Source organism: Calypte anna, chromosome 2 (assembly GCF_003957555.1).
Source record: "Calypte anna isolate BGI_N300 chromosome 2, bCalAnn1_v1.p, whole genome shotgun sequence".
NCBI lineage: Eukaryota > Metazoa > Chordata > Aves > Apodiformes > Trochilidae > Calypte > Calypte anna.
Window position 1 is genome coordinate 27336202 of NC_044245.1, and position 26158 is coordinate 27362359.

Consider the following 26158-nt stretch of genomic DNA (forward strand, 5'->3'; position numbering starts at 1 on the left):
TTATATAACACATCTTAAAACAGTGGAAGGATATGGAAGGCCTGCAGAATTCAGAGGGCTTTTATTTGCAAACAAGCAGTCTCTTTATCCCAAGGTTACAGGTCTCATTCTGTGTGTGGTATTTTTCTTCTAAAATAATATATTTTTGAGTCCTCTTGAAAATGAGTACACCATGCTTATTTAAATGAGGTATTTACTCTAGGAAATGCATGTTATTTACTAAAATATACAGTTATGTACACACATAGGCATTTTTGAAGGAAGAATGTTTCATAAAGTTATGGCAGGTGATTTAGACCCAACTATTTACAGTTCTGGATACAGCATGGAAGGGCAGAGATGGTATTGAGTGCTCCATTGCTCCTTTGCAGGGATATCTTGTGCCTCCATTGCTTCTGTGAGGAGGCACAGAAGATGCTCTTTTCATAATAATAAGGAAAAGAACCTTATTTTCAAAAACTTAATAATTACCAGTTAGAAGGGTTGTGCTGGCATGCTGGAGTGTTTACAGGGTAATAAAAAAAGATGAGCTTTACTCCTTACGTGAACAGCAAGAAGTTTGGTTCAACACTTTGAGTATCTCAGCTTGTTTTCTAGCAGCTAGCATGCTGTCATATTTGTACAATGTTATTTAAAGGCAAGGCTGTAAGTCATATTTCAGTGTTCTTTGAGTCTTCCAGTAGTTACAGTGCTGTGACCAAACTGTTTCATGGATGTGGAGAACCCTAGTAAAATCTGGGAAGACAAAGCAATGTTGTTGGTGCATGTAAATATGTATTTGGGATATAAATTATTGTTTTAAGTTTTCATATTTTAAACAGAGTTTCCATTTTAGCATCTCAAACCTTAGTCATGCCATAGTATGCTAAAAACTTGCTTTCAAATGCACAGGTGAAGGCAGTCTTGTCAGATATGATGCTATCTGTCAGTCAGTGTTTTGACTTACATTAGATTTACTGAGAAATGTCTTACAAATTGCAGTGAATTAATGGCTTCTAAGTAGTTTCTTACTCTTACAGGAATTTTTGTTACCTAGTCATTATTTTGGGCGAAAATGCTAAATAAACAGTCTGTTCACCAGTTCTGTACATTGCAAGATCATTATTTTCTTTTGTGAAGACTCATATATACAGCTATATATGTATTTCTGAGCTTGCTCCTGAACCTTTCATATCTTTCTTTTTTGGCATCTCTGCTTGGACATGATAATAACCCTGAAACTTAATTACTCTGAATGTGATAAATTCCAACATTGTAGGTTTAAGGACCACTGATGAGAAAAATGCTGATTTCTGAAACATGGGAAGTCCCAGTTATGTGTAGCTTCTGATTGATATAACCATCAGCTTCAGTATTTCTTTTATCTGTAGGCAGGCAGTTAATAACAGGTTAATAAACATGGTGTTTAAATGCAGCTAAAAACCAGGATCTTACTGCTCTGCTTCCCATTGAAATATTTCAAATTGACACTCAAAACACGGAAGAGTAGATAGGCTAAACAGTATCAGAAGGCTGGAAAAAATGCACAGAAGCATAGCTGTAGATTTAAGTAGATGATAATACGTCTGTGCTAAACTTCTGGTACTTATGGAGATTGGAAAAGTGCAGTATGTGAGTAATAAGAGTCAAGGGAAGAAGTGTCTGGCATCATGAGTCTTCTTGAATGCAGGGAATAGATTCTCTTATTCTAGTAGAAGTTTTAGCTTTCATTGGTTAAACACAAACTATTAAACATTAATGACTAGGAAGAATGTAAAGTGCTGAATTAACTTACTTTCTATGGGTCAAACAGGATATTTCAGCTCAGTTACATCTGAAGTCTCTAGTTGTATCCCATGTCATCTGGGAGCTCATGGGTTGAAACTGTTAGCTACAATCCTCTGCAATTGTAAGGCTCTCTGCTCAAATATTTTAACAGGACAATCTTGACCTTCTGTCTGTGACAGTTTGCTCACACCCAGGGTCCTAGCAAGTGGTAGCAAATTGTTTCTGGAATTCTGATAAATCAGGTTATTTTGAGGAGGAACACTTTGTATTTTGGAGTAGTTTCAGCTGATCTGAGTTATGCAGACTGTCTAGAACAGATTTGGAATTTGTCACTAGTTGATGGTTTGTGACAATGAGAGTTGGATCTTTTTATAAAGTGTTCATTACATAAGGAGAAAATGTCTCCCACTGCAATGCTGTCTTTCAGTAACTGAGGGTTGCAGGAGGTTATGAAGACATCTGTTAAAGGCAGACTTGATGCTGGAGCCTTTACCATCGTATTGTATTTAATTATTAGACACTGAGATCTGAATTCTTGCTCTCATTTTATGTCCCTCTGGGCTGAAGATTTAAACCTTTTACCCTCCAGTTTGTTTATGGGAGGGAGGAACAGTACAGTTAGTAACAGTGTGCTCGTCATATTTCATATAGGCATTTCTGCAATACTTGGGCATCTTACTGAATGCAGCTCCTCTCCATGTTGCTTAAAACTAGTAAGTTTTAGAGATGCTAACAGGTGTAATGGTAATAGTGCAAAGCCTGACTGGTGCTGTGTTTTAGGTACTTCATAGCTATATCCATAGAACTCAGTTATGCCTTGACTATCTGTATGATTTCATTCCCTTCCTTCCCCACCCCTCTGCCTTACCAGGAAGGTATCTGTCTGCCTTAGCTTTATGATTAATATCAAAAATTTCATATATGTTTAACGGTGCATAAAAAATTGCGTGAAGTCTCACAAGAGAGCCATCAGAACAGAAAAGTGATGGTAAGCCCAGCCCTTGATCCAGATAGGCAGAGGAATCCCAGTGGCTTTGAAAAACTTAAGGGTTTGGTGTGTAAGCTGCTGGTTGCAAATATGCATTCTCTCCCTGCTTCTCATGTATTTCAGACACATTTTTTTCTGGCATCTTTAACATTTATAACGTACTTTGAAATCTGCAGATGATGAGTATAATGTAGGAACAAAAATGTTGGTACCAGTAACCTAATTTTATCTGCTGTTTTAGGTGGGTCCATATTGTTTGTGCCCTCTATGTTCCAGGAGTGGCATTTGGTGATATTGACAAACTGCGGCCAGTAACACTTACAGAAATGAATTACTCAAAGTATGGTGCCAAGGTAAGTTTTGAAGAGATAAACTGCCAAAAAGTAGCCTTATTTTATGTTTTTTTGTATAATAAAATAACAGTAATTCCCCCAACTTTAATTTTTCTGTTTATAGCAGTTGCAATGTGAGGTTCAAGACTAAAAGTGAGACCAAGTTAGTTCATGATTGTTACACCATTGCCCTTCCCTCCCTCTTTCTTCTTATTTTCCTTACCACTGTTCTTCAGTATTTCCATCAGTGTTTTCCTCCTTATTTTCCCTTTCTGTTATTTTTATTAATTGCTTTCTTCTAAAGTCAGATAGTGGCAAATTGCCAAAATGTGGCTAGAAAGTGAAGAAGATTTATTGGATTCGAAATGGAGAAGTAGGAGTTCAGGATGATTTAAGAAAGCAACAGTTGTACATTCAGTAAGAATACTTAGGGGTCTATGTAATTAGAAGCTAGAATGCATGCATAAAGATTGATGCAAAGTAGTATTTAAAAAAAAACCAAAGAAAGCATGGGGCCCTCAACTTGAACTCAATAATGGCTTAAGGTTAAAATGGTTTTACATATAAAGGTTTTCAGTATAGATTGAAAATGATTGTGGACAAACCACATAGAAAATCATTGCAACAGGCAGAGGACAGCACTCAGTAATTTGCTAAATACTGTTTCTGTAGCATTTGGGAAAGTGTGAAGAAGGCCAATCTGTCAGGCTAATGTGAGTGGTTGCACTCCTGCTTTTCTAATGCTTCCTTTGTGCATAACCAGTTCTGTTTCCTGAAGTGTCAAGTTGAATGCTAATTTAAAGTAGATAGTACATTTTTAAAAAATATATCATATATGAAATAATTTAAAACACTTGGATTGCCTGTGGGCAGCAGGCCTGTACCAGGAGGTAATGCTGAGGCATTTAGCATTGTCTAGAAATGTTTGTACAGAAAGGAAATTGGAGCAGGCTCCCAAAACCCTGCAAGCATTGAATCACACATTTTAAAAATTACTATTAATATGAGTGATGCATAGCAACAAGTCTAAGAATTCAGGCATATTTTATTACTGTAAGGTGAAAGTGAACCACACAGATGAGGAGTTAGGGCTTTTGCAGAGATGTAAACAAGTGCTGTTTGCTGTTCCTAGTTTAAAAGTTACAGCTTACTTAGCTAAAATTCCCTCTTGAAAACCAGCTTAATACAGTACTCTTTTTCATGTAAATTCTTAACTGTTAAATGTTGCACAGCTGAAGAGTGTCCTTTTAGGGTAGTATATGCAGTTTTTTGAGATTCTTCAATCACTGAGTTGTCTTCATTATTATTTTCTGTTGCTGTTTTACTTTCTGCATGGAGCTGTTTTCTGTGGGTCCGTATTACCATGTGAGAGATGAAGAAGTGTACGTCTATATAATTTTAGACCATGCTTATGTATTGGATAGCAGCACTGCTCAAGCAGCTTATGGTCCCATTTGCTTGTTCTTGCTTATGTGCTCATGGCTTTAGTTTACAGGCACAGGTATGAATTTTTGTTGAAACAGATTGAGGAGTTGATCTGGCTGAAAAATAAGTGGTTTTTTTCCTCAGGTTACAATAGTGAGTGTTGCAAACAGTTGTGTCTGGAATGGATGTAGCTGAAGCCATGATGTGAATCAGAACTTTCCTTAATGGTGTTTGTGATTCTTTAGTATTTCTTTCTGCATTGTCTCACATTTGCTTCTCGGTTGCTGCTTATTAAAGGACATCTATGTAGATATCTCTGGTCTTTAGCCATCCAGAATGATGCTCCTTTTCTGTTTTTACCTCTGCACTTGTTGAACAGTTATACATTTGCTGAGCAATAATGTGTTTTTAATGTTACCTTACATAATTAATTACACATAATTGTTTGGGTGTTATTTAGTTGTTGCACAGGAGGTGAATAAAAGACATAGAAATTAGTACAAAAAAATCATCCAACATGCTGTTTTGGTTATTTAAACACTTTTCAGTTCCTTGCTGAAGAAAGGAATCAATGGTGTTGTGAAGGGGTGGGAGTTCTAAGTAGTGTCAGCTGCCAGCAGCAGCCAGGAGTAACCAAACCTGTTTGGATTTTGTATGTCAGAGGTAAATTGTCAATTATTAGGCAAAACACAGCTGAAATATGTACATTTTCTACCCTTCTTTATAAAGGAATGCAGTTTTTGTGAAGATCCGCGTTTTGCCAGGACTGGTGTGTGCATTAGTTGTGATGCTGGGATGTGCAGAGCTTATTTCCACGTGACCTGCGCTCAGAAGGAAGGCCTCCTCTCAGAAGCAGCAGCAGAGGAGGTAGCTATGGGAAGGGTAGAATAAGAGAGTTGTATTTAAAGCTTGTGAAGATGTGAAACTGTACCCTTTTTGCTCACTAACCCTGAACAAAGTTTTTGTGAAGTCATAGCCTCTGTGTGTGCACCAGTTTGTCCAACTGAGCTCCTTGTGAAATTGCTTAGAAAAAGGGAGAGAGAAGGTTAGCACAGGGGTTGGCTTAAAAGTCTACCAGTCAATATAGACATGAATTCTAACTAACTTTTAATTCTTGAGCTTCACCTAGGTTGACATACTTAACCTACCTGTTTGTGTAGTATTGTAATTTTTGTTTGATACCAAATAGGACTGACTTGAGAAATTTACTATATTTCTAATGTCATTTTATGGTGCACGATTTCCAATATTTTCTTCAAATTGCAGGGCAGCTGTGTATATTTTCTTGTGACAGTATTATTTTTAGGAAGCAGAATGAAAAGCAAACATATGTAACCTACTGGTAACTTTTTGATATAAATATATGTGTATATATATATAAACGTTTTCCTTACCAGTTTTCTTCCTGTAAAATGATTAAAGGAATTCAGATTTGAAGCTTCTACTTCCAAATTAATTTTGATGCTACACATACTTTTAGGATGACAAATTTTATCCTGTTATGTATCATTTGGATTAAAAGTGTCACATTCATAACTGCACAGCTTAACTTCTCACTGCATTATGGGGTACCACAGGTCACACTCAAACAAGCATTACTTGCATTAATGACACTGATGCATTTGTTTCTCCAAACAGCAGGACAGTGATTCTTAGAATCACAAAATACATTCTTCTATGGGATTGATAAACAGGAAGATAGTACAATTACCTCATTGCCATTGTTCCTAATATATGGAATTATTAATTATTACTGCCCCGAACATATAATTATTAATGTCCCTAATTATATGTAATGTTGATTCTTCAGATGATCAGTGTCTATTTTTCTCATGAAGAATGCATTTGCTTGCCCATCTATCTTAAAACATTCTTACCTATTTTCTGTAATGAAAATATTTTTAAACAAAGCCTCATAGAAACTTGATTTTGGGATGCTGCAAACTTTTGTAAGCAAGTTGTCAAACACTCTGAAAATGTAAATTGAAATAAACTATGTTTATAAGGACAACCTGTTTAGATTCTATTGGTCTGTGTTTTATAGGTGCAGTATAGAAATATGTGATAAGCAAATAACTTCTGAATATTTTATTATGTAGGAAGACTGCTTTAAGTTCTTAGTCTGTAAATTTATGATGATGTTTCTACACTTTTGGAAATACACTTCTAAATGAAATACACTTGTCAAACTGTATCTCCTAATGGTTCAGATACTTTCAGTCAGCTTTCAAGATTAGCAAGTGCTAGAATTTACTATGAACTTTCAGGCATGGTAATGTGCAGGTCTGATTGAGGAAAGAACATAAAATGAAAAAAAAAGATCATCTGAGACAGGATAAATCATGTGGGGATATAACCACCAAAACTGTTTGGAAAGTAATTTGAGATAACCAAATATGTTACTTTTTGTATGTTGCAGACTTGTTAATCTCTTGTAGGATGTAATACAAAAGATGATGCAGTGAAGCAACAGGAAGTTAACAATTCATTTTATATGGATCTGTGCTTAGGAATTTCTTCTGCTATTCCTTCTGGGAGTGAGAAATTGGAGATTGAACAGTAGGGAGTTAAATAGTTAATGCACTTACAAGCATTCAGGGCTATGCAATGAAAACAATAGGAAAAAACCTATATGGTAAATTGCATCAACATGACAAAATTGATGTAGAAACATACATAATAGTTATCTTTGAAATTATCTATTTGAACATGTGAATGTATTTCAGAATGTTTGTGTTGTTCGGAGCCTTTTGGTCTTGTATGTCTTACTTTATTTTTGTTCCTTCCTCTTTGTTTTCTCTAAAACAGGATATAGCTGACCCTTTTTTTGCTTATTGTAAACAGCATGCGGACAGGTTAGACAGAAAATGGAAGCGGAAGAACTACTTGGCATTACAATCTTACTGTAAAATGTCCTTGCAGGAAAGAGAAAAACAGCTCTCACCAGAAGCTCAGGTATTGTATTCATGAGACAGATGGGTCTGTATTAATTATTCATGTTAAACAAGAAAAAAATGAAGAAGATGGGGAATTGTTTTTTCTAGAAGGAGCTGAAGTGTGAAGTATATTGATAGTGAATGATATTAACCAAAGCAGTAAATTATTTGTATGTTTTGGTTGTTTAGAATAGGGATATCTGTGCTTGTCTGAATTGAAAAAACTTACCTTGTTTGCTTTTGCAGCAAAAACTTGGTAATTACATCTTCATTGTAATGCATAGATAAAACATTTCAGTATTGTTAACAACAACAACAAAAAAAAGACAGACAGACAAGAGATTAGGCATGTTCCCACACAAGTTCAGTAAAAATCCACTTTTTTCCCTTGGTAATCCTTTGAACTTGGCAGAAATGTTTAGTTGGCCTAAAGGTTTTTTCTTCTAAGGCCCTTTTTCACTTTTTATATTTCCAATTAGAAATCTATGTTCTGGGCTTTTTCATAGTAAAAATTTCCTATAAAAAAATTACGCAGGTGCAGAAACTGAGTCTGTGCTGCTGAGTGGGAGTGGTTGGAAAGTCTGAGTCTCTATCCCTGTCTACTGGCAGATCCATGTAAAAGTATTAGTTAGTGCATAAGCTCAACTGATAAATGACCTGTTGATATAAAGGTATTGTCTCCTTCTGAGGGGATCTGTGTATTTTGATATGATTTAATGGGTGTACTTTATTTTTTCTGATTCTGAGGCATTTATATCATGATTTCCTTTCACTGCTTAGGCTGGCCTGCATTCTGTGGAAAAATCCTACTTGCATAGGAAAGCAGCTCATCTGAATAAATCCTGCCTAATTTGTTGCAGAAAGTAGTAGATGCTGTAAATACTGGAGGATAGTTAGAGAAATAACTGCTTTATTTTCTGAAGGGAGAACAGTAGTGTAATGATCAGAAAATGAATCTCTGTATCATCAAACTTTTTATTTAAAAAATTAGTGTCTTTCTAGTTCCTCAGATATCTTTCATGGAAGAGAATATTAATTTTAAATGACCTGTGAATTTGAGAAAGAATTTGAGCAAACTCTGTCATAGAAGAATTTCGAATAAAATATTTCTGTGGGGTATGTGTTGAGCTTTGTATAGCTTGATTTAAAACTGGCTGTATAATTCTTGCTGAATAAACTCAGCTTTCAATTGTGTGAAATGCACCTATATAGTGGAAAAATCACAATAATATGAATGTTACCCAACATAATGCTGAGTGCTGGATGTGCAGAGTCAGTTTGGGTCCAACAGGGCTTTATTAGCCCCGTTTTCAGGCATTTATTACAGGGTGCTGAAAATGCTGATGAGTTCCTAGCATTTTCCTCTCTTCTTCCTCTTTCCCCCAAACCTTCTCTTTCCCTCTGAAGGCTCTGCAGATATTTTAATCTAAATTATTTGGGTTCAGTAGATTCAACCATCTTTGCTAAATTAGGATTTTGCTTGAGAAGTAAGAATCTTGAGACAGCTTAGTCTGCGAAAAACAAACAAACAAAAGATTTTGAAGTAAATATATATGCATGTACATACAAAAACTCACTTCTATGGGATTATGTAGGCTTAAGTAAGGTTTACAAACACTGAACTAGCATAAGAACATAATATATATTGAACATAATATATATGTTCAATATGTTCAATATGAACATAATATGTATTATGTTCAATAAGAACATAATATATAAAGCTCTCTAGGACTGTTATGAATTGTTGGAAGAGGTTGAAATACTGTATTGGAATACTTTTTTTATATCAATGATGGAAATGTGCACTCCTTGAGTAAAGCATATACTTGAGTTCAGGATTCCATTTAGACATCAGTCTTTCTAATGTGTCATCTAATTCTGGAATAAAGCTCTAAGTATACAGTTGTATGACATCTTAAATGACCCCAAGGATTTCAGAACTGAGCATGCAACCAGTGAAGAAGCATCTTAGCTGGTAAAGCCATAGATGTTCTTGGTCCTTCCAGTGGAGAATAAAGTGAGGTAGTGGCTGTAGGTGGATCCATTGCTTGCTGTTATGGGTCCAAGAAAAATGCCCTTGGGGTTGAACTGGTCTGCAAGCCACGTTTGCCTTTTTTCTTGGTCATTGATGTTCAAGACCTAGTCAGGTAATGTGTGTTAAACTGTCTGTAATATTGCCTTCAGTGATGATGTTTGTAAGCAGAGATGTTCCCTAACTGTAGCATACATATATATGCATGCTTTGTTACTTTTGTCTCAGGAGAATGTCACACCATATGGTGGGGAAGTTGGATTAGTTTAGTTTCTTCTTTCTGCAGGCAAGTAAACAACTTCTAACTGATAGTCAGTTGGGGTTTTGCCTCTGAAGGTTTGTATGTTGATGTCATTTTCTGCTAGAATTGTCACTACATAGAGTTCCTGCAAGACAGTGTTTTCCAACTGTCAGTAACAACTTGATCTTCTGGGGTTTATCTCCCAGATGGTCACAAATATACAGATGTCATCAACAATATATATTGTGACCATCTCTTGCCTACTTCATTTCTGTTTGGGTTCTGTTTTTGGCACATTATAATCAGCTAGTCTTAACATTTATAAGGAGGTACAGCGTTGAGAGAGAATTTCCTATGAAAGGATGTCAAATATGGCAAAAACCACTATTCATCAGGTTTTATTTCTCATACATACCAATTTAAAAGTGTATCTCCATGTATTTTTGATAGGTCAGCAAAGGCATTTCCCAGTGGTGAGTTTTCACAGTCCCATTAAATTTATCAGTATTAGAAGGCATTTTCTCATTTGTTTTGCTTTCATTGGTGGGGAAATCTCATCAAGAAACTTGTGAATATCTTCAGAGCCTAGTGAAAGGATAATGCTATTTGTGTATGCATTTTGAAGTAAAAATCAAGTGTCTGAATCAGTGGCTGTTTTGTAGAGTCACAGAGTGCCAGAATGAAAATGGCATTGATCGGGCGGCTCATAAAATGCAAATAAATTGCGGGTGAGTTCCAAAAGGACATAACTCTAAACCAATTCAGAATTGTTCCCATATGGTTTTAATTTATGGAATTCTTTACTGCAGGCTCGAATCAATGCCAGGCTACAGCAGTATCGTGCCAAGGCAGAGCTGGCCCGTACCACCAGGCCCCAGGCCTGGGTTCCCAGGGAGAAGCTGCCACGACCTCTCACCAGCAGCGCTTCAGCCATACGGAAGCTCATGCGCAAAGCTGAGTTAATGGGAATTAGTACAGACATTTTTCCAGTGGATACTTCAGATACTAGTTCCAGTGTTGATGGCAGAAGAAAACATAAACAACCAGCTCTCACTGCTGATTTTGTGAATTACTACCTTGGTAAGAATGAAAATGACATTTTTCGTAATGGAAAAATCACTGCTTTACTGTGCTCAGTCATTGGCCACTGGCTTATTGGTTTACTTGTATTTCTTAGGTGCCAAAAATAAATGTGAAATAAAATAAATGTGAATTATGACTTCATGGTGGATCAGATGTATTGCTACTTGGTATCTGTCTTTACACAGAAAGTTAGTGCTGTCTTTAAAAAAGACATTGCCAAAAAGAGTATATTTCAAATACAACCAAGAAACAGTGTCTTTGCTTAGAAGGGAGTGGAAGCTTAGGTACCCTTGGTGACTTTTTTTCCCATGAATTTTCCTTTTTGTGTTTTTGTCTTTGGGACTCTTCAGTGATCAAAGCTCACTATATAAGTAGATGTTACTATTTAATTAACTGTTATAGTTAAGAAGCCAAAAGTGAGCTATGACTGTTCATTATACTCTGTGTAATAAGCTATAGTTTCGTGGTTTTGTGTTGTTTCTATGCTTTTCATTGCTTCGCTTTTTTCAGTGCATAAAACTTGAAAATATTTCCAAGGATAGGAAATAATGCAGTTTTCTTCTAAATAGAGAGAAATATGCGCATGATTCAAATCCAGGAGAATATGGCTGAACAGAAGAATATCAAGGATAAATTAGAAAATGAGCAAGAAAAGCTTCATGTGGAGTATAATAAGGTGAAGAAAAAGAGATAATAAACCCTTGTACAGTTTTAGTGTTGTTGCTGTTAGCAGCACTGATGGCATTTTACTTTCCAAACAAAATTGGAAAAACAGATACAACCCATTCTTTCTTTAAAAGTAACATTTAAAAATATATTTCTTCTTTTAAAAGTACTGTGGTCCAATTCCCTCTGTTCAAGTAGAGTCAGTTTCTAAAATGTCATATGTTACTTAAGCACAGTTTCTGTAACTGACCCTACTGAGAGCTCCAGTAAAAATGGCACAGGCAGACAGATCCCTCTCATGACTGAATTGTGTCTTCAGGCCCTTTTTATAATTTTTTGGGGGGAGTTGTTTTGTCTTGCTTGTGTGTACTTCTAGGTTCTTTTTGAACCTGTCTCTCTGCTTGGAATCCACTTGATAATTTGAATCTACCATTGTTGGGGTTTTACTAATTTATTTATTTATGTCAACTCCAACTCCAGTTATGTTCATTCTAGGTTTAATAACCTGGCTAATTTTGTAGGCTGGAATAATAGTGCTTAACAAAGAATATTTAATTGCATTTTTAGTAAATAATTTCATTATTTCATGGAACATGGGAGTACTGTATTTCTTATGACAGATAACATGCTACAGTTCTTGATGAGTTCAGCAGCTTATCAAGTGATAGTGATGATAACAAACTGTGTTGCTATTAATTCTTAAACTGTTGGGTGTGTGTTTTAAATGAGAACATGAAACAGTGGGTTCTTGTGAACTGCCCAAAAGTAGAGGGAGGAAATTGTGTGTGCAGCTTTTACAAAATGAATATATTGTATGTACTGTGTGGTAACAAACAGGTATTTCCATAAGAAAAAACCCCTAACTTTTGTTCTTCTTGCATCCTGTAAAGAATTATATCTCTTTCTGTGACAATGAGAGAATGTTCTTTGGTAAAGCAATACAGAGCTTTAATTCATTTATATGTTAACTTGCTAGAATCTTGCTGCTGAAGTAGTATGGGCAACCTATTCAAGATACTGCTGTATTTTAGTTTAATTTTTTTAGCTGACTTAATGAAACCCTATTTTCAAGCTGAAGTGCTTTAGATCATCTTTACAAAACAGGTGGCTGGCCAGATTTCCATCTTAGTTCCATTAAATTACTGAATGATTGTGCTGGGCTCAGCTATGTTGACATGAGTTTCATTGTTTTTTAATCCACCAATAAAATATTGCAACCTTTATAGGTAAGAGGTTGAATAAATTTTGTTAAATAACACTTAATGGATTGTTATTCCTGTTAATTTTTTTCTTTCAACTTTTCAGCTATGTGAGTCCTTGGAAGAGCTACAAAATATGAATGGAAAACTGCGTAATGAAGGGCAAGGCATTTGGGCTCTGCTGGGTAGAATCATTGGACAGGTTGGTTGGGTTTTTTTATGCTGTCTTTGATCTGCTTTTCCAAGAATAGACTTTTTTTTTTTCTTTTTTTTTCTGTCACTTCTATGGCCAAATAAATTGATTTGTTGAGACCCAGGCTTTACTCTGGGGATAACATTTCCTGATTGGAATCTCTAGACTTATGCAAACAACTACTGGGAACCTCTAACTTAATTTTGTTGTTGTAATAGTGATCTGGTTTGTAAAATTGTTTCATTTTGTATAACTGATTGACCTGTCATTCATGATGAACCTTAACGTGAAGCACAGGTTAATACTACAGTTTTTGTGTGCACATTATCTTTAGTTACTGTAGCCCTTAAATGATGTGGTAGCTCTTTATAAAAGATAGGAATCTTTAGAACCTGCAGTACATGTGTGATGGTTTTTAACCAGACAGAGCAGCATGTTTTGGTTAAATGAACATAAATATCTAGGAGAAAAGAAGATTTGGATTCTTTTCTGTTGACAGCAATTGTCTCTGTTCTCATTGATATGCTCAAATTTATATAGGTCCTTACCATGTTTTGGTATAATTTTATATCACATGTATTAAATGTCAGTGAACATTGTAGAAGCCAGTGAGAGACTGAAATGTTTACCAATTATGATTTAGAGGAAAAGAAAAGAAACTGTTCATTTTGAATATGCAGACGTATGATTAGGTCACAGTTTTGTTGCACCCTTTGGTACGCTGAATATGTGCTGCTGTTCAGGAAACAAAGGTTTCTCTTTCTTTATTCAGTAGTAGTTTTTAAGGAATGTTAGCTTTTTCTGATTCCATTCGTTTGTATCTTTTCTGGTTGTGAAGAAGGATTCTCACATAATTTATCTCTTGAATCAAGATGGTTTTTTCCCACCTTTTTAATGTGGCTTTGAGTAAGTATTCACAAATATACTTCCTGGTGTATATGTTAGGAAAAAAAAAAGGAAGTTAAGTAGAATTCATTTGCACAGCTTGCATGACATTTTTTTTTTCCAGTTGGTTGAACAGATGCAGACCCACGGGGCTGTTGAGAAATGACTTTGATAGATGGTTGCTGTCTGAGATGGTAGCATACTACAGATTAGCAGAAACCCGAAGAGAATCTCATCTGCTTTGTGGAGGCTTGGTCCAATAAGATAATTTTTCTAATTAACCTGTTGAGCACCAGTGTAGCAGGGATGTTGGGGAAAATAAACTGCCTCAGTTTCTGTCAATTTTGTGAATTTACCTTTGGTTGTTTCAGCTGCCTAGAAAAAAGGCATCCTTGTCTATTCCTCTTTGAAGCTTGAAGAAAACTGTTAAAAGCTACTATTTAAATGTTTTTTATTTATCAAATTGAAAGAAATAAGTATAGTATTACTTTATCTCAGTATGATTTTGTAATATAAACAAACTGTAGTTGCTCTTGTCTGCAAAATAGCTAGCTAAGCACTTTCCTACTCATGATTTTAGTCTTGTTCTTTATGCATTGAGATTGAACTGGTATTCTCTAAAAATGTCAAGACTCATGTATACTCTGCATTTGTTCAAATCCAATAGAAATTGAACATACCAGCAATTCTACGTGCTCCTAAGGAAAGGAAACCAAGTAAAAAGGAAGGAGGAACACAAAAGACATCTACTCTTCCAGCTGTCCTTTATAGGCAAGTAGTGAACTTTTGGCAGAATACTTACAATATCTAGGAAGTTATAGTTTCACAGAAGTGTTAAGAGAAGATTGTTTGCTTTGGTTTTGATTAATAAAATGCATCAGAGTTGTCTATACATTTTACTTCTGAAGGCTAAGTTGAATAGTAGCCAATTCTTCACCTCAGTACACATGAAAATTTTTAACTGATCATCTTGTCCTTTGAATGCAAGCATCTGTGTTGACAATTTTGCAAACAGGGCTGGTGCTGTTAAGTCTCAGTGGCTGGGTGCATAAAATGCTAGTCATAAAGTTTTTTTATTTTTTGCTTATGGGTTGTGAAATCCTTTGGAATTTCTTGAATTTTAAATTTCCCTACTTCTGTTTTTATTAATTCCTAAGAAAATAAAACCTAAACAATTTGTCATTTGTTCCACTTTTTTCACTCTTGTGTAAACTGTGAAACTGATGACTGGGCTTTAACTAATTCTAACAATGGAACATAGTCTAGAAACCCAGAGCATGATGGTGTAACAAATACATATTATCCTGGATGGTCTTCTCTTGCCACCAGTTGAGAAATGGGGTGGTCTGTCTCTTATCTAGAGGGTGAGAGCCATGGCTTGAGCCACAGCAAGTGGGCAGTGTCTTGCCCAGCTAGCAGGCTAACTGAAAAAGATGGATTAGATAAGCAAAAGATAATTCTAGTGCTCTGAGAAGTGGAAATCTTGAGAACGTGGCAGTGGGCTGAGGATATGGCAATTCAGACATATACAAATAACAGTCAATGCTTTACTAGTTTTGTTTCATTCAAATGTAGGAATTTACTTCCATTTTGTAATAGACTCAATGAACACCTGATCTTTTTGAAATAACTAAAATTTAAATTCCAGTAAAATAATAATGGTAAAAAGAAAATGTCATGCCTTACGAGTTGATGAATTGCCCAACATGATAGCAGCACAGACCTATTTCAGGGTGCTTGCATTATGAAAATAGGCATATGACTGTTAGTTTGATAAGAGCAGCATAATTTTCCATTTAAGCATGTGGATGGCACAAGTAGTTTTTTTTCCATTTGCTGCTGTTACATTTTGTTGAAGTATCAAGTGATTGCTTACCAGTTCGAAGTTCTCAAAAAGTAAAATGAAAGATATTTTATTGTTAATTATATTAGCTGCCTTTAATGCTTTACTGAATATAGGTAGAAGCTCCTTAAAAAGTACCTAGGTACTCAGATTGAAATTGCCACATGTGTATTGAAAGTGGGGAATGTGCTGGGACATTGTTTATTTCTTGTGATTTCAAATGTAATAACAATGCTTTTGTGCTACCTACATTAAAAGTTGTGGAATTTGCAAGAAGAATCATGATCAACACCTCCTGCTACTTTGTGATACTTGTAAACTCCACTATCATCTTGGCTGCCTGGATCCACCTCTCACAAGGATGCCAAGGAAGACCAAGAACAGTTACTGGTAAGAATGGAGTTGATGTGCTGTCTTGTGTGTACTTAAAGCAGGACATAAATAGGAATAGATGTGCAAATTCTAAGTACATTAGACATTGTTATAACTGATAACCTGATAAAGGAGCTGATATTCAAACTATCACAAAATTATTGTGCAGCTGTGTTGTGTTGATGTTCTTCATGTTTTAAACTGTCTTGAAGAAGCAATTAAGAATAGCAGATTTTATCTCCTTTAATGTACATCATTTCCAGGAATTGTCATCACCTTGTCTGTGGTTAAAGTACTATATCAGAATAGTGTAAGAATTCCTTCTAAAAATACAGCAAAATTATTTTCAATCAATAGAAATTGTTCTCTCTTTTTCTTAAGAGGTCTATTAATTTGTTATTATTTTTTATTTTTCAAAAACTTCAATAAAACATTTAGTTAAGTAATCTTTTTGTGTAGATTTGATGACTGTGTACAGGGGAAGGTGGTTGGTACATGAAATGGAAATTCTCTCTTTTTTCCTTATCTTTACATGTCAAAACCTGGGTTTACTCCAGTAAATTTAGTTACTGTATTAATACATATTTCCTATATAAAAGCTTAAAATCTCAAAAAGGTTTTCACCATTACTAATCCTTTTCTGAATTTAACTTTCTTTTACTTATTTAATGTCATCTGTGATTTTGGACTCCCCATTATTTCAAGGGCATTCTGAGCTCCTTGGACAAATTTACAAAGTAGTTTTGTTATATGGAAGATTTTTCTAAATTTTTTTTGGTAGCCTCTGAATTTACACGAGAGGTTCCTGATTTTTGTTCTGCTTTTTAACCAAGTTGAAAAGGCTCACTAAAGGCTCACTAAAAGCTCACTAAAAGGCTCTGTAGGTGTTAAAGGCAGAACAGGTCAGGTTAGATGGTGAAATGCTTCTATTTCAAAGCTATAACTTAACTTTGTTGTGAATTTTATGCTTCAGTTATATCTTGGATCACAAACTTAGCATTACTTCTAATTAGCTAGGGTATATTCTGGAGTGTGAGATTATAGCAGACAAATTGAGCTGTATTGATTGCATTCTTTTCATCATTGAGCCTGCCTTTATGTGTTCTTTTCAGGATCAGTTGAGAGCATGTAGAACAGACCCTTAATCTAAGTTTGAGTTCAGCAGGTTTCCCCCCCTGCTGTTTTGAATACAGTTTTAATCTTTTGATTAAGTTTTGAAGAGAAGTGCAGTTTTTTAATTTTTTTTTTTTAATATGGAGGCCCTATACTTTTCAGATCTTTGTGTTGGATACAATGGGAAGTTTTGCAAAAAAGGTGAAGAAAATGGCTCTAGTAGGAATTTCTTTGAAATGTTAGGGAGGTTGAAAGACTTTAAAGTAGTTTAAAATGTTAACTCTACTCCTCTTTTAAAATAGTAAGCAAGTAACAGGTAAAGGTTTCTTAATTTTTGCTTTCTGTTTCATTCTTACTACTAATTATTTACTACCTATGGCTAACTTGAGCCTTTGCAAAAGGCTTGATGATTGGAGTCATGTATATTATCAATATAAACTGATTTAAACATCGTGTAGTTTATGTGAGTTTATTCTATATGCTTCATATTTTTTTGTCTTATAAAAACTTCAGTGCAGTGCTTTTGTTGTAGAATGCTTATTTTTTAATTTATAAAGACTACATATTTTACCATAATAATGGTGAAAATAAACATTTTTTAGGAATTGCACATCCACAGTATTTTTGAACGCTCCCATAGCTATTGCTTAAAACTGCCTAAGCAGATCATAAGTGCTTTCAGTTTTGCTGAAATTACATATATTTTTACACATTATATACATATATTGTACATCCGTTGTACATGTATACACACATATATATACATATATACACATTACACATACATATATTAATTTAATGACATGACTGATGCTGCAGACCCATGGTAGGCTGTGCTCCATAATGCTTGCTAAACAAAAAATCTCAGTGTTACAAGTTGGGCATTGCATCATGTAAAAATAACACAAAGTAACTTTTATCTAAGCAGACACAAAATTTTGAAGGAATGCTGTTATCTCTGAAGCTTCTCTGTCATGTGCATCATTGGAGAGCCTTTTTCTAGAAAACCTCACAATAATAGTAGCTTGGTCAGTGTGCATTTGCTTAAGTGCTATGTCTCCTTACTTGTGTGTTCATGCACACAATTTTATGTTAGCTGTATATATGTTAGTTATGTTTAACTGTATAAAGTAGCATTTTGTGAACATTGCTATACCTTTTTTATTTGTTTTATATTTTAGTGTCTTAAAGAGACCTGGAAAAGTTAACAGCTACCATGTAGAAAACTGAGGTTTGAAAAGAGGAGGAAGAGGTGTATGCTGGTGCAAAACTGTTTGCAAAGTATAAAAACTGCATAAACTGACTTCCTTGTGTTTTGACTACTGCTAAAATCTCTATCCTTACATGAGGGAGGGGTGACACTTACCTTTCCTGCAGTCTGCCCTGTGGTACTTCTGCATTTCTAGACCAGCAAATACTTCTAGCACTGATATATGTCTTATTTCCAGTGGTCTCAAGTGCTTTAGAGATAAGAAGTGATTAATATTCATAACACTATAATGTAACCACGATTTTGCATGTGGAAAAATTGAAGGAGAAGGTTTCATTTAGTCAGGGTTATACTGATAGCAGTTACCTAATCCAGGATTAGATCCCTTCTATTTTGACTTGGTAGCTACTGATCTGTCCAGCAGACCATGATGACTGCTGTTGTCTTCTGGTATAGCCAGGAGAGATTTGAGACTGTGCTCCTTGGATTAGTTTGGAAGGATTAGAAAACATGGAAAGTTGATAGAGTTCATGCTGTGTGAGCCCTTACTGAAGTTCACAGAGAAAAACTACACCAGTTAAACGTGAACATGTGGGAAATCAGACTTTGTGCTTTTGTATAGATACAGGTTATTTACTAATATTTAACAAATATTTAAATTTTTGGAGGTAAGTGTCAATACACGCTTGGACAAGAATGCAATTATATGTGTTTTGTTTGCCTCCTTCCATAGCAAATTTGCTCTTTTGCTTGGAGAACTTAAGTGTGTACAGCCCTGTTAATGCAGGTTCATAGCAGATCATATATTGATTTTTTTTAAAGTGCTATTATGAAAAAAACACATTTTTTATATGAGAGCAGTGATGAATTGGAATTCGTTTGAAAATATTTTAGTTTTTTTAATTGAAAGTGTATTGTGAGGGGGAATTAAACAATTCTCACCTGTGGGTATAGTTTTTAAGTTTTCATTAACATGGTTTTAGTTAACGTCCATATTTCTGGCTTTGCATAAGGAAAGTATTTTCTTGAAATAAGAGCAAAACAATGATTTCCTATTGTGAATTCTGTCAAGGAGCTTGCTAGTAGGATTACTTGAGCATCCGTTGACTTTTGAAGTTCTGATTGTGATTTTTTTTTTTTTTTTACTTTTTAAAAAACTCAAGGTATTTCAACTCGATTTTTAAAGTTTGTAAATATATGTTTCCAAGTTCTTTATCATCATTTCCTACCTTTTTTTTCCTGTATTTAAAACCCACTCCCTCAGGAAATTCATATTAAAATTGATTTTTATAACAGACATTTCTTCCAAAACCCTGTTTCTAAAGCACTTTGATCAGATTGAATTCAGCAGTGTGCCATTGTAATGATTAAAGTGTAAAAGCAGTACAATAATGAACAGATTACAGATCAGTGGGCACCATTAAAAATGGGGATATGGAAGAATGCAGATGGTGAAATAGGGAGCATCCTTCTTGAAGGTTTAAATCTCACTTTCAAAATCTTTGTTTTCAAAGTTCAAATGATGTCAGAAGAAAAACAGCAATAAGAAAGCCCTGTTTATTTTTTGGTTAGCTGCTCAAAATATGGTATGTTTGAGGGAGTTCTTTAGGTGTCCTTTTGGTTTCTTGAGTTTTGAATGTATTTTAAACCCAAACACTTCAATATATTTCTCTTTCTGCTTTTGTTACTGCAGTTTTAAATAGAAAATCTTCCCCTTTGCAGGCAATGCTCAGAGTGTGACCAGGCAGGTAGCAGTGACATGGAGGCCGATATCGCCATGGAAACCTTGCCAGATGGGACCAAACGATCAAGGAGGCAGATTAAGGAACCAGTGAAATTTGTTCCTCAGGATATGCCACCAGAACCGAAGAAAATTCCAATCAGAAACACGGTAAATTGTGATTGATTTGTTGTTATGCAGCTCGTATTTGTAATAATTTTGTTGAACATTACTTGTGTTTTGAACATTTTGAATTGCAGTAGTTTGGTTTGGTCAATGGTCTGTTTTTGTTATAAATTCCCTTTCTTCTGTTTAATACTTTAATACTTGTGTTAAATAGTTTTGCTACAGTAAAAAGCTGGGAAACACGGTACTAAACTGGAGAGCTGTACAAGATTTTCCTTTTACTTGGATCACAAAGTTTTCCATTAATTGCAGGAAGAGGGGAAATTCAGTTTGCACATAGGCTTAGCATTTTGCAGCTGTTCTTCACCTTAATTTTAAATACATAAAACTGCCAGTTAAAACTTCAAATTAATTAGTCATTTCCTTATGTACAGGCAACAAACTAACTCCATGTTTTGTGACTAACCTGTGATGTCAGGTTTTTTTAGCTTTCTAGTAATTCTGTGTTTTCTGAGACTTTTTTTGAGAATAATTTTTAGAGAAGAGAAGCAAAAGCTCCTGCTTTCTATGCTGATGAAATATTTAGAATCTTTTCCATTTAAAAGTAGGACGTTTTTATTTAAAAACATACTCCTGTTTTCTGGTGTCTTGGTTCTTAAAATTTTGCTCTTCTTCTTGCTCATAAAAGTTTTTTTATGTGTGATATGCCACATTGCCTATAAAAATGTATATAAAAATACCAAGGGACTTTTTGGTCCAGTTTAGGGATTGAATTGTATTCGCATTACCCTTTTATGAGTAGAAATCATTTAGCCCATGGTTTATCTTCCAATATAATTCTTAATATTAGGAAATCCTTATGGTCCTTCATGTTAGGGTGAGGCCTACTTCATCTGTCATGCAACACAACTTTATTTTCCTCACAGAATTTTCCAGACTTTTTTGTGCTTGTACCAGCAGCTACCATACTTCACTCATCTGAGCATACACTGATAGGATTAAGCAAATTTTTCCTGACCTAACGATATAAATGTGTTCTAAATGGAGAGACAGATGCCTGATAGCTCTGAAGTGACCCCATCATGCTGTGACACTCTTGATGTGCTATGGTAGTGATTTGGCACCTCACGTGCTAGAGAGTATATTTGCACACATTGTGGTATGTAATAGAGAGATTGAATTTACTTTGAGTGGACTTGTATGTTGGCACAATACAGCATTGCACTGTGGATAAATTACTGCTACCAGTCTAAGATGAACTGTTCCATTGCTTGAATTTATAGGCTATATTTCAGTTCCTCTCTAGTTCCCTGCTTTTCTACAAAATACAGATGTGCAAGATAACATCTTTGCTGTCCTCTGAGCAGGACTTCTCTTTCAAAGTCCTCTCTTTGCCATAGCTGACAGGTTGTTGGGTATTTTTGGTTTTGTTTTTGCTTCCTACTGTCTTAACTGTAGAAGAGAAGGTTTAAACCCTTGACACCTGCTGGATTCATTTTCTTTGAGCTAGGATGATTTCCTTCATTTGAAAACTTTCATGATCTTGGTGCACTCAATCTATATAGCAAAATGAAGATAACAGACTCTGAAGACTTCAATAGATACTTACTGGTGCTATCGGATCACTTTTGCTGTGAAGCTGGGAAAGCTAGTGTTAGTTTTTGTTGTTTCCTTCATTATGTTGGGTTTTTTCTTTTTGGGGAGAAAACACATTTGTTAGCTCTGGGCCTGTTTGTATATTTGAGAGGAAAAAAACCTGACCTTGAACAGCTTCTCATATAGGATTGGCTCTGACTAAACAGAGAACGTCTGTATGGTGAATTTCAGTGATGACCAGATATTTGTTCTGTCCTTTATGTAGTCACTGCTTAAATACTTTTAAATAGTATAAAATAAAGAAGAAAAATTAACAATTTAAAATAAACTTACAGCCCTCTCAGTGTACACTGTATCTCTGGCCATGTTTTATTCAATCTAGTTTTCTTTTCAAAAGAGTTGGCAAGCTTGCTTAGCTAAGAGAGTGTAATCAGCCTTGCTTACAGTTATAATCAACAAGTGCAATTATAAGACTGTTGAATTGTGTATTTTTTGTTCTTAAGGGAATTTCTACTTGTTTTGCATAAATTTATCTTGAATTGGTATAATTGAGAGAAGTTGTTGTTTTTTCACATACCTGGGACAACAGAATGCATCTTCTATGTTTAGATTTCATTGTAGTAGTTTATCACAGTTAAATCTTCATTACTTTGTTGACAGAAATTGTGGGTAAGCCCTGTTGAATTTTTATAAAGTCCCATTAGATGTTACTGATGACAGTAGTACCTGGTATCTCTAAGACATTTTATACAAATGTGTATGATTAACTAAGCCTAGATCTAATTGCATGAAAAAAAGTCAAGTTAATTCGTACTTTCAGAATTAAATTTTTTAAAGTCAGTTTGTTCTGCAGTCTTATTTGCTAACATTGATTTCAGAGGTGATAAAGAATATCCTCTCTCATGAAAAATTGTCATTTTCCTTTTTTGTAGGTCCTTTTAAGTATATTTTCTGTCTGCTTGGGGTGTACTCTGATCAGTAAAAACAAACGTTTTAGAAGTATTCATAATTTTACCATTGTTTCTCATTCAATTAAGGATGTGTACCTGAATCCTTTTTAAATTTTTTATTTCTTTGTGTTATCTTTCAGAGCAACTGAATTAATTCATTTTGTAGATTTTCTTTTCCAGGGAAAAATTGCTTTTTGAAGAAAATAGTGGTAGGGTTTTTCGACTTCAAACTCCTTTTGTTTTTCATTATTGCAAGAAATAATGACATCTAGTTTTAGTTTTGACAACCTGTACTATTTATCCTCTTAACTTAAAAGATCTTTTCAAGTTTTTCTGAAGTCTCTTAAGTGTACTTAGCCTTACATCTGTGTCAGGATACTCCAAGCAGAGTCTGAGAATTGGGTGTGATGCTCTTCCATTATTTTGAATGAGATGCCTTTTCTTCATACCTTCAGTCTGCTTTGTGCAAAAATCTTGGCTCATAACTGATCACTGGTTGAGAAATAATAATTTTGAACTTACTGAGAGGAAGGTAAAACATTTTAATCAAAACTCAGGTTTTCTTCTAGGAACATCATTGTTCAAATCTTAATTCAATCTAATCTTACATCAGAACAGTGCTGGTCAGAGACATTGTGGCAATTGAAGTACACTGGTGTTCACAGTTTCTGTGTGGTATCAGAGACCCAGTTTCCTTCTAGAATTTGGAAGTATGAGAGAAGTAAAACTGAAGCAGATTATCCACAGTAAGGACAGTGTTTCTCCCTTTTTACACTCACTATGTTGACTGTGGGTCAGGGCAGTATTTTGCATGCTAATGCCATATGAGATTTTTAAAACAACCCTCTGAGTGCTGTCCAATATTTTTATCTATCAGTTTCCATATACTTTGGAGGATATTTATAAGTAGGAATAGCAGCAATTTCAAAGAGTATTGGAGGACAGACTCCAGCCAGCACTGTCTGACAGGGAGTCCGGTCTGCATTGTTATGGAGACGGCACTTATCACATTGTACATTAAAATGTAAAGTTTACTAGAAGACATTTCTGATTTCTACACTTTCTAAAAAAGTCCAGGTAGAATGGCCTAGATGAACAAGGGTAAATTTACACATAGCAGAATTCTACTGTGATGAATGTAGGGAGACATGAGTTTTATAATTTAATCTGGTGTGTAAGGGTTGTAGTCGCGGGCATAATTTATTCCATTGTTTGTTCTTATACTGACCATATGTAGTAATCTTTTAAGAAACTCTCTCAATTTCAGTGCATAATTTAAGATAGCATATTTAAAACCTCTAGTATTTATAATTCAAATTTCATACTTATATAAGCTTCAGAAGTCATTATTTCTACTGATGGTTACTTTCAGAGAAGTTAATAACTAATGATTAGCTAATAAAAGTCAACTGCCAATCTGTGTAAACCAGATGTCTGTGAACATTTTTTTTATTTAAAATCTGAAGATGTTAAACATTTGCTTATCAGAACAGGGTTTTTTTTTCATATTGGATATTTATATTGAACAGATTAGAAGTCTACAATAGTTTGTTAATTTGGAAAAAGTCTTTTAAGAGATACAGGTAAGGTATCTCAACTTAAGAGTAGGTTGAGAGAGTAATGATTTTCATCTACTCAACTGTTTGTTTGTTTTCACAGTATTTACAAATCAGAGCTTTTAACAAATCCACAATTTTGCTGCCCTTGAGCAAAAGAGGAAACTCAGGTGATTGTTGATTTGAGGTGTCATTGCTAGAATAATAGTTAGTCTGGGGTGTCCTATTTTTGCAAAGTGTTCTTCTCTCCCTTAAATTTCTCTTAATTGTATTTCATTGAATTTCTTTACTTCAGAATTACATGAAGTATGTTTTCCCCATAGTACAGGCTGTTGTCTGGAAGTGTAATGAAATTTCTTTCAGACATGTCACATACATGTACATCTTCTACAGTGGTATTGTGCAGCTTTGGTTAGCTGTCTGCTGTAAGAGGTAGTAGTGGATGATTTCTAATGTAATTTGGCAAATACTTTGAAATTAAATCATGTTTATCTTGAGTATTCTATCCTCTGACAATGAAGTCTTAATGAAGGTGGTATGGGGTTTTTTTGTATGTGTGTAAGTTCCATTTTTGGTTCCTTTTTATTGAAAAGGAGGTACTTGTGTTATAAAGGTGAGAAAGGCTTTATGTTAAGGCATTTTGGGAACTAAATCGTTCGAGGTAATTAAATTAAACTTTCTGATCTTCTGATACCAAACTTATTTTTGTTATCTAAAGCCTGAAAATCTGATATCTTTTTCCCATGATTACAATATATAAAATAAAAATGAACAGACTGATTTTTCTCTTTATCCTTAAAAAGTCTGTGTTAAGAGGAAAGAATTATTAGCCAAGACTGCGCTCTTTGTTCTTTGGAGCATGGAAGAAAAATCTGTGCCTGATGGGTGACAGTCTGAAGTTGAGTAGTTTTAAAAAATAGTATTTAAAAAAATACTGATAGCATCTACAAACTTTTTTTAGCACAGGGAGTTATTGTCTAGACTGGTTCTTTTTTTTTTTTAATTAAATGCTCCTGTTTAAAATTATTATTTCTTTTTTTCAAATAACAAAAGATAGCAGAGCACTGTTTTTTCAGGGGTTTTAGTGCTTACCAAGTATATTAAAAGATAAACAGGATTGTTAAGTTGCATTTAACTGAAGCATTTCCACCAAAATTGTTTTCAAACATCTAATTATATAACTTAATCATGTGATGTTATAGATGAAAGTTTTGAATAAAAAATGGCTAAAGGAGGAAAACAGAATGTCAATTCAATTCGAGTGTATCAGTGCTACATAGAAAATCCCCAAAATAATTAAAAAAAAATTAAGTACCAGGAAGACCTTTTATAGCAACTGTCTAACAGTTTTTGGTTTTGGCATATTCAACTTCAAAGAAATTGCTGTTGTTGAACATTAAATAATCAGGAGTTACTCAGCTTCTAAAAGTGAAGTTTTTCAGTATGAAGAGCATCATAAAATTTATTTTTTTTTTCTTCATCACTGAATGTACAAACTCAACTTAGTCTCATCATGTGTCAATACAAACAAAAACTGTATCACATCATTTTGCCAAATGCATGGATATGCAGTAGTACAGGATTCTTTCTTTTGGCTTGAAGTTAAATTTAGAAAGGAGGGAAGTAAAATAAATAAGTGCAGGTCTTACACAGTGCTTGAAAGTGAATGGAGTGTATCAGTTTTGAATTTTATCTTTTTTGCTGGGGGTTTGGCAAGTGCTTTGGTTTGTTGATTTGCTGTTTTAAAAAAGGAAGGGTAAAAAAGCACCACAGGTGAAATTTCACTACATTTTGATGTACCAAAAGCATGAAGAGATGGACATATTCCAGACAGTATCCCAGTCATGTTAATATTTATAACTCTATGAGTAAAAGTAACTAGTGTATCTATAATTTCTGCAAATAAGTGCATTTAAGTTCAG

At 34.6% G+C, this 26158-nt stretch overlaps 1 protein-coding gene across 5 annotated transcripts in view; it reads left to right on the forward strand.

The window, feature by feature from the left end:
* Positions 1–26158, forward strand: part of PHF14 (PHD finger protein 14) — a 152628-nt gene that overhangs the window by 29732 nt on the left and 96738 nt on the right. For all 5 annotated transcript variants that reach the window (XM_030445688.1, XM_030445687.1, XM_030445689.1 and 2 more), the window contains exons 6-14: positions 2997–3108; positions 5242–5379; positions 7321–7467; positions 10534–10804; positions 11377–11483; positions 12779–12874; positions 14418–14521; positions 15852–15983; positions 20011–20179. In XM_030445688.1, the coding sequence (XP_030301548.1) occupies positions 2997–3108; positions 5242–5379; positions 7321–7467; positions 10534–10804; positions 11377–11483; positions 12779–12874; positions 14418–14521; positions 15852–15983; positions 20011–20179 (1276 nt within the window). The remainder of the gene's footprint in view (positions 1–2996; positions 3109–5241; positions 5380–7320; positions 7468–10533; positions 10805–11376; positions 11484–12778; positions 12875–14417; positions 14522–15851; positions 15984–20010; positions 20180–26158) is intronic.